Source organism: Xiphias gladius, chromosome 5, assembly GCF_016859285.1.
Source record: "Xiphias gladius isolate SHS-SW01 ecotype Sanya breed wild chromosome 5, ASM1685928v1, whole genome shotgun sequence".
Lineage (NCBI taxonomy): Eukaryota > Metazoa > Chordata > Actinopteri > Istiophoriformes > Xiphiidae > Xiphias > Xiphias gladius.
Window position 1 is genome coordinate 21,521,393 of NC_053404.1, and position 9,536 is coordinate 21,530,928.

The 9,536-nt window shown below is 49.9% G+C and overlaps 1 protein-coding gene across 1 annotated transcript; it reads left to right on the forward strand.

Moving 5' to 3' along the window:
* The first annotated feature begins 3,552 nt into the window (after nt 1-3,552).
* On the forward strand, nt 3,553-7,683 carry zgc:194621 (uncharacterized protein LOC795037 homolog). Its single transcript, XM_040127573.1, has 5 exons — nt 3,553-3,974; nt 4,968-5,333; nt 5,466-5,524; nt 5,618-5,701; nt 5,796-7,683. The coding sequence occupies exons 1-5, from the start codon at nt 3,553-3,555 to the stop codon at nt 5,876-5,878; spliced, it is 1,014 nt and encodes a 337-aa protein (XP_039983507.1). The 3' UTR covers nt 5,879-7,683.
* The last annotated feature ends 1,853 nt before the right edge of the window (nt 7,684-9,536 follow it).

Genomic DNA, 9,536 nt, shown 5'->3' on the forward strand with positions numbered 1-9,536 from the left:
CGCAGGGCGACGGCGGCGAGACAGCACCACTCAGAGCTCGGGAGGACCGCGGACAAGAAAAAAAAAGAAAAGACTCTGACACACGAGCACACAGCCGGGCTTGCACCGTGCACGGCGCACGAGCGTCCAGATCCGTTACCTCTCGCTCCGGTAGAAAACTGCGGCTACCGTGAGGGAAGACACCCCGTTACAAGTAGAAGTGCTGCGTTCACATCCTGCGTTAGCATAAGTACAGGAAATGGCACTTTAGGTATTAGAAAAATAAAAGTGCCCAGTCGTGCGCAACGGAGCCTCTCGGAATATTATATCAAATCACCGGATCATCGCAACCGGTGCATTTAAAGGTGTAAACGCCTGATTTTAAGCGACACGCGTACGGTTTAACCCGCCACAACACATCGCGATCTTTCAAATGGAGCTCGGCCTGTAGATGCGAAGTCTACCCCGCAACACAACCGGCCGTCAAACACACGGGCAGCCTGGTGCAGCAAACAAACAAACAAACAAAACAAGACAGTGCAACACTTCCACTTCCAAATGCAGCAGAGTGAGGGACTATGAAGAAGTGGGAAAGGGAAAGACTCGAGTGAAGTACAAGTACCTCACGGTTGTAGGCTACTTGAGCACAGTACCCGAGTAAATGTACTTCTCCATCACGGCTACTGTAAAAGTAAATCACACAATAACACACTTATTATATATCATATATAATATAGATAGTTTGTGCGTGTGTGTGTGTGTGTGTGTGTGTCTGTCGGAGCTGGAAAAAGTGTGTTTAAAAACAACCAAGATCACGCGAGGAAGTAAAATAAATAAATAAAGAAAAGTGTCTAACTTAAAGGGTCTGCTGGATTAAAGTATCAATGACGCTATGCAAAAAATAAAATACAATAAATTATAATCATAATAATTAAAAAAAAGAAATGACACCTGGAAGTACCTCAGAATTGTACCTGAGTGAGTAGTTGAGTAAATGTACTTAGTTCCTACCACCTGACAGTCCGGGCTCACGCCGGAACACTACCGCATCTCCCTACACGTCCCGTGTGCAAACCCGGGACTTCCTGAGGGGGGGGTATTCGCCCTTTAAAAGGGGCGCCCTGACGTTGAGCGGGCCTCCCACCGCCTCGGACGCGCAGCGTCTTTAACCTCACGGAGTAAAATCCCCTCTCCTCCACCGACTCAAATTACGGCTCCCCTGGACATTTCCTCTGGAAAATCTTTTACGACACTTTTCCCCTTTTTCTTTTCGTCTTTAATGCGTTTGCTCTGGATGCTCGTGGTCCCTTTAAAAACGAGAGGCCGTGTGAGCAGAGTTTTTTTTTTTTTTTAACCGTGCCCTCCTCATCATCGCTACTCTTTTTTTTTTTTTTTTTTTTTTTCCTGTTCCGCTGTAATCTCTCAGTGCGCGCGGTCATGTGACCGTAGCGCGCGCGGGGGGGGGGGGGCGCGTGTCAGTAATCGGATGAGCAACTGTCGCCGCACGCGCTGCAGGACCGCGCTCGGCCCCGTGAACCTCGACGCCCCCTGACAACGGACACTCTGCTGCGTCACTGGCTCGTCAGGATGAACGCAGGCGGGCAAGCCCATACCGGAAACGGGGGGGGGGTGCCTTCAAACTAAAATGCACGATAGCAAATTTTTTTTCTTTTCTTTTTTTTTTTTTTAACGTAAACTCTAAATCAATGCTCAGGTACGCAGACTAAAAAAAAATCATGTTTCGTCCGGACCACAGCACAAGCACTGATGTTTCTGCGGGTGTCGTGGTATAGTGACCCTATAAATCACACGCCAACAGAGCAGTTTATTAGGAACGCCACACTGGCACTGGGTAGGGCCTCGCTCTGCTCCGAAAACGGCCTCAGGTCTTCGTGGCCTGGCTTCCGCAGGATCTCGGAAACCTTCCTCTGAGATTCCGCTCCATGCTGACACGACTGCGTCACGTCGTTTCTGCGGGTTTGTCAGATGCACAGTCGCGGTGGTGCCAGTTTCCTGCTCTACCACGTCCCGAAGACGCTCTACTGGATTCAGATCTGGTGACCGGGGAGGCCACTGAAAGTGTCCGTGAAACCAGTTTGAGACGACTTTTGCTTTGTGACCAGCCATTAGAAGGCAGTGAATTGTGGCCAGATAGAGAAACAGATGGTCAGCAACGATACTCGGATTCAAACCATGATTGATTTATATTAAGGAACCAGAGTGAGCCAAGAAAACAGTCACACCACACCGTTACATCACCACCACCACCACCGGCCTGGACTGCTGACACGAGGCAGGACGGGTCCATGGATCCATGCTGTTGACACCAGATTCTGACCCTAATACCTGCCTCCTCAGCATGAATCCGGGTTCATCGGACCAGGCTACGTTTTTCTAGTCCTCAGCTGTTCTCCTCTGACCTCTCTCATCAACCGGGGGGTTCCGTCGGCAGACGCTGGATGTTTTTTGGCTTTTGGCTCCGTTTTGAGTAAAAGCTCTGGAGACTGGTGTCTGTGAAAACCCCAGGGGATCAGCAGTTTCAGAAACACTCAGACCAGCCCGCCAGGCGCCAACGGTCCAAGTCACGGAGATCACATTGTTTCACCATTCTGACGTTTGATGCGAACGTTAACTGAAGCTCCTGATGTGTGTCTGCAGGATTTTACGAGCTGAACTGCCGCCATTATCTTCACAAAGAAGTTGGTCTGTAAAAATGTAAGAAATCAGTGGGAAAAATCGCCTGCTGACATTTTCAAACAGCTTGTTTTGTCCAAATAACCGTTCAGAACTCAAAAATTCAGTTTACTATAGAAGACGACAGGAAACCCCGCAAATATTCACTCAAAAGAGACTGCAATTCATTTTTTCCCCCTGCTGTTTTCGCTTGAAAAAAAAAAAAACCTAAAGAATTATTCTGTTATCAAATTTGTCGCTGATTGGTTTTTAATTGATTAAGCGATCGGCCAGCTAATTGTTCCAGCTGTATGGAACATGACGGGCTTTTTAGGGGGAACAAAAATCAACTGTTTGCCTGAACACTCATTGGTTAAACCCCGTTGAAAAAACAACCTGCGGTTTTCCTACGCACACCCTGGTCTGAGCGATGACCTGATGCTGGTTTAGAAACGAACACTGATGCTGACCCAGGTCCTGAAGCACCCAGATTTTATCCCCCAAAGCACGACTCACGGTCTGTACGCGACAAGGCAGATGCTTGCAGTGCATTAACAATCACTTCATCCAGGGTTTTTCCTCATTTCTTTTTTTACTTGTCATGAAACATTTTTTCCCCCCTTCATTTCGGTTTTGTTTCGTTTAATGGAAAAAGCTTTTATTCTGAAAGTCTGAACCGGACGCCTTACTCCAATCTCTCAGACTTGACTCTGGAGTTGATAAGGTCCGAGCTCCATAGCAACCGAATCACCAGAAAGAAAAGTTGAGATTTTAGGGTTTTTATTTTTTATTTTTTATTTTTATTTTATTTAGCTTTTATTAGAGCGCGACACCAGAAGAAGATGAAGCATCTCTTCCACAATCGGAGGCTGGAGACAGAAGCATCACCTTGAAACAACAATGCCAGGGACAAAAGTCGTCAAGACCAAACCATTGGAGGCGACAGGAAAACCCGCCGAGAGACCGAAACCGGTGAAGATAAAAGCGGCGAACGGAGCGGAGAGTGAACCGAAAGCGCCCGCCGTGCGTAAAGGCCGCGCGTCGAGCTGCCCGAGGTGTCCGCCGCGGGACAGGTGCGAGAGGGCCGCCGCCAGCGGGGCGCAGGTCCCGGCCTCCAAAGCCAGGTGTGACAGGAGAGCCAGGTCTTCCTCTGCTGCTCCCAAACCGACCGCGCATTGGCCCAGAGCAAACCCGGACCGCCGCAGAGCGACCGGCCCTTGGAAACATGCGGCTGATAACCAGAAATGCCGGGATACGAGCGCCCGTCCGGGTCAGCGGGAGCAGCGGGGCGTCAGGGCCGAAGCAAAGTATGCAAGTCAGAGGTGAGAGAGGCGAGAGGAGACCCAGAGGGCGCTGCGGTTGAGAGGATAGATAGGGACCCACGGAACGAGAGTACCTGTAGCGTCTTCCCGGCCCAGATGGGGATATTAGTTTGGGATATGAGAGATCTGAGTGTCCCAGTAAGATTTGAAAGCTGCTTCACTGCTAATCAATCAGATTTTTTTTTTTTTTTTTTGCATGACACCTTTCATTCACGTTATTGCAAATCTAAGTGTTTTGCAGACTGATGCAATAAAAAAAGGGGGAATAAAACCAAGAAATGGATAAAAATAGATTCAAAACAATAAGACAGATAAACGACAATAACAAATAAAATAGTAGAGAGGGAATAAAAACATTTCAAACTTAAATATAGCAAACAATGGCCACAAGACATAAAACTCCCTCTCTCGTCCACCTGCACGTGATGAAAGTGTGATGCCAGGCTGCACACGGACGCGTGGACGCCGGAAATTCTAAAAAAGATGTCACTTGGATACGTTTTCGTGCCGGTACGCATCGGATTACTTTTCCTTCTAACGCGGGGTCACGTGTCAAAATGGCACAACGGGAGATCACAGTTTCTGAAAGGCGCCTCCTAAGTCTCGGCAGGCCCTGAGGCCGGTTCACCCGGAAACTCTCCGGGACGCCGGCGGGCGGCGGGCTCCTCGGCACCCCCGGAGAATAATGCCGGGGCCCCCTCCGCGGGGTCTGCGCAGGCCAGCCTTCGGAGGCGGGAACCGTTTAGAGGGACCCTGCCATAAAAAGGCAGGTGCGTCTGCGGCCATCTGTCGAGGCGGATTAAATCCCGCACGCTTTGCCACCCGCTGGGATGCCGGGCCTGCAGGTCAAACTGCTGCAGACCTGCGCGTCGGCGTACACATCCGGGAGCAAGGGGGACGATTTGTTCCGCGGTTTTCAGGCGTCGCTCCCACGGGAGCCCTTCATTTGACCGTTCTCCGATTTGCTTTTCGTCGATCATTTTAAAAACATGTATCCTCGACCCCGGGTGTCGCCCGGTGGCTTCCCTGTCAGCGGTGTGTGTGTGTCCACCCACAAACATCTGCAGACGTCGCTTCGTCGTCGGTGAAACACGCGGTTGTTACGAGGGGTTGCCTGAACAGTGAAGTGGTCTTTAAAAGTACCTGGTTGGGACTGAAACGTCTTAACACTTTATTCTCTGCCGTTGGAAAAATAGTTTCTCTTAAAGGCAAATTCCTTTTTGGGTCTCATTTCTCATATTTTGTGTTTTCTTCCTACTGTGACCTTTGTGACAAGATTGTGACAAGAAGGGATCCATCAGGGGCCAGAAGGAGAAAGATAGGACCCGGGTTGTTAGGATTAGAGACATCTCCCTTTAGGTAGGAGGATGCAGGTTTGATCCTCTCCGGGAGCGACTGTGTCCCTCCCGAGGAGGAGGAGGAGGTCGGCTGTGCATCAGCTGAAGGCCCGAAATGTCCCTGAGCTCAGCAGAGTGTCCTCCTCTGTTTCAGCCACAAAGCCTTCACCGTCATCCCCCCGAACCCCAAGAGGAGAAGGGAGATCCAGAGACGTGAGTCGTCAGTGTTGTGTGTTGTCAGTGTGGATGGGTCCTCGTTCTCCACATGGGGCTTAACCGCTGTCTGGTGTGTGATTGGTTGAGCAGAGGCGGAGGCGGAGCTGGCAGCTTTGGAGGAGCTTCGGCTGAGCAGGGCGATGGCTTACGTGTCCATCAGCCCCAGCAGTGTTGGTGAGAGACACACACACACACACACACACACGCGTGTAAAGAAAGACCCGTGATGTTCAACAGGTGTAATGTGTATATTGTTGCGCGTTCGCAGGCGGCTGCATGAGTCTGGAGGAGGTACGGCTGAAGCAGCAGCAGGAAATGATGCAGGCCGAGAGGAAACAGAAACCGGGCTGACGACTTGTAGCTCACCTCCGTTCACATTTGACAAGTTTTGCATCAGGTTCAACACATTTAATTAAGACGCAATCAGATGTACATACTTTCACATCCACAACAAAATTACCTTATGATTACGATGTACTGCAGAAATTAAATTAAAGTCTGCTTCAATCAGTTCATCTTTTCCCACAGCTTCGGGACAAAGGGAGCAAATTTAAACGCAACAAAATTGAACGAACCTTCCAGTGTTTCAGTTTTTCTCGTTGGCCACAGTTTTTCACCGTTTCTTCGAGCAATTTTTATTGAAAGAAAAAACAAATTGGATAAATTAAACAAATCAAACTGTACTCTTGGACAGGTTGGTGCCGCTCAAAGTGCTTTGCACATGACTGACAAGCTGATGACAAGACAAATGGAAACAGCAAAACAATTTTAGTTTAATGCGCAGGAGAAATAAAAATGAAAATGGGATGATGAAACCCATAAAAATCGATCTTATTTCAGCTCTTACGAATTCTCCTCCACATCCCACCTTGACCTCACGACGTTTCCCATCGAGGTCGAGGGACGGTGGTTAGGAGAGGGACAGAGGACGTCGTTTTCCTTCCAGCGGGGGGACACCTGAACCCGCTGCGAGCGAGGGCGGGGAGATGAATCCAGCGAGGCCTGGAGGGTTTTATGGGACGGACGGGGGGCTGATAATACCTGGCATCAAACAGACGCAACCCATCCATGTCAAACGTGGCCTGCTGTTTGGTTGAAGAAAGCGGCTGGTGGAGCCCAAGCCTGTCCCGGCGAGCTGGGCGCCACCCGTCCCCCCGTCCGCTGCCGGCGGCTCGCGCTGTCCGCAGCACGGAAATCACGTGGAACTCCTCGTGAAACCCACGCTGTAACATCACTGTCGACGCTGTCGTAAATATCTCATATCATTACGACTCGATGCTTTTGTGCAAGGTCGTTTGGTTGGTGCGTAGCGTTTTAAAAGGGCCCTTCAGCCAGGCTACAGAGACGCGTCCTCTCACCCGACTGGCTCTGTTTTAGCCACGCGGTCCCGCTGGCGGCCACATTCGACCCGGCGCCCGGTCAGAGCGACGCCCGGATGCTGCAGTTGTGTGGTGTAACCATAGGTCTCGGACCGCTCGGGCACCATCGCACCCGGGATTTTGAAACGGGCTTGGATCAGTTCCACCGTTACGCCGCAGAGTCTCGTTTCTGCCTGATTTCCTGGCTCAAGATGGAGTCTCCTGCAGAGTTTTCGATGTGGCCCGATTTGGTATTCGGCACCAAGCGACGTAAATGTTTAGTATTTTAATTTTTGAAGGTGAAGATGAAAATTGGGAGCGTATGCCCGTGTTGCAGCCAGTCGACGTCCAGTCGTACCTTTATTTAAGGCGTGGACCGTAAACGCACCACGTTGTCCGTCTCTGCTACGCAAGGCGTGAGCTACAGAGGTGTCTCGGGGAAGCGTGGCGCCGCCGGCTCCACACCCCCGGGCATGTTTTCACCTGCACTGGGGCGAGACCACGGGTAATAAAAAGGAAGTTCAAGGACGCCGCGGCATCCCCCACGGTGAAGCGCGGCTCAGTCCCGCTTTACAGACCCCTGCTTGAGCTTAAAGATGAGGACGTTTAAAGCTGATCACACGTTACACACATTTTTGGTCCCCCACCCCCCAACACACCCTGTCACTTTGAGGACTGGCTGTACCACTGACATGAAAGGCATTTCCAGGGTGTAGACGCCCTTTGTATTTAGAGGAGTTGTTGCGCCCTCCGACCTTTGGGAGGGGGGGCAGATCTTCAGAGCAGATCTTCAGAGCAGATTTTCAGGAAGAGAAAAGGCAGGCATGGCAAAAAAAAAGCAAAAAAAAAAAATTCATTAAAACCCAGGTGTTTTTTTTTATTCTTTTTTTTTTTTTTTTAATATTTTAAATAATAAATTAAATTGAATGTCTCTTCTCTGTCTTCTCTGTCTCTCTTCTCTTTTTTTTTTTTTTTCCTGTGTTGTTTCTGTGTTTTTTCAAAAAAAAAGACTGGAACTTGCTTTTTTTAAAAAGTTTCAAAAAACGGGAGGAAAGCGGCATTTTGTAGGGATTTTTTTTTGCGGATTGATTGATCAAGTTTGCAGAGAGAGGAGAGTCTTTTGGCAGGGCAGGCGCGTGTGTGTGTGTGTGTGTGTGTGTGTGTGTGTGTGTGTGGTTTCATGGTGATCAAGGAACATGTCACCCAGTGCAACAGTGTGAATCACTGATGTGTTCTTAAAACAGTGGAGCTCAATGGCTCAGAGGGATGAGACACAGAAACAATACTTGCTAGCAGGAGACCTTCATGGTTGGTTTTCATATCCAGGCAGAAGTTTGTGTGTTTTTTTTCCCACAACCTGGCAAAAACCACTGAAACTGTTTTACTCATCCTGACTGATCCCTAAAAGATTAAAATGTATTTATTAACCCTCGCTACTGCTACTACTCGCAAACTACAAGCGCTTTACAACGTGTGCCTTACTAGACCGTGGGTCCCACATTTGGCCTGGGACTTGATTTGAGACTAGTTCCAAAGACGGAGCGGGTCGGCTCACCCACATAACAAAAGGCTGATTTTTTTTATTTTTTTATTTTTACTTACCCCCAGTGGTATCCAGACATGTGGACAGCTCTGGCTCAGCGTGTCTTCCTGCCGTCCCAAAGGGGTCCGCTGCATGGACCGTCCACCGCGCTTTACCCAGTGTGATACCGGTCATTTCGCCTACAGCGATGTTTACAACAAACCTTAAACGAACCTTAATGTCCTTCATGTCTGGTCTGTGTTGCGCTGTGGTCCGAGGGCAACGACATTTCATTTCCCTGAACAACCCGAGACTTGGATCAAAATAGTAGTAACAATAACAGTAGCAATAATACTTGGAGCAGCCTGTAAAATACCCCCCTTGTGAGTCTTTAAAGTGTAGAGTGTAAACTCCCTGGGGGGCCCCAAACTTTTATAGGATTGGTTGCAAAAAAAAAACCCCAAATAAAATATAGAAAAATAAAGCGCATCACCAGACTAAGGGTTAGGGTTAGGTCTGTACTGGTTCCAGTTAAGGTTGGTGCGAGTGTCCTGGGAAAAGTCAAATCACCGTGGGCGAGTCCGTCCTTCTGTCCTCCGCCAGCAGAGGTCGCGCTCTGCCTATTTCAGAGGCGGTGAAAGGTGCACGGGGTGGGCTTGCGGACGAGGACCGCGCACGCCCGTGTGGCGGCCGACCTGTGTCCGTCAGAGCGCCCGGCTACCTCCAGGAACGAGGCTGCGCGGGGAATGCGCAGTATCACGGCGGGGACACGGGAGTAGGGGCACGGCGGCGGGTAGGACGAGGGCCGCGGCCAAACACGAGCTGGGCCACTTTTAGGTTTTACACTAGGGTGACGCCAATGTTACATCGACAGTCTTTCGCATAACACACACACACACACACACACACACACACACACACACACACACACACACACACACAAATGGAGGGGACAGGGAGCTGAATGTCAGCATCGTGCTGCTGTCCCGCGCGGGCGCACTTAAAATGCCAAATTAGTGTGGCTGAAACGCCCAAATGCGCACGCGTGGGAGCTGCAATTGTTCCGCGTCGCCATGATTGTAGTCCTCCCAGGGACGCCATTCTGTGACGCCGATGCTGCATTCGCGGG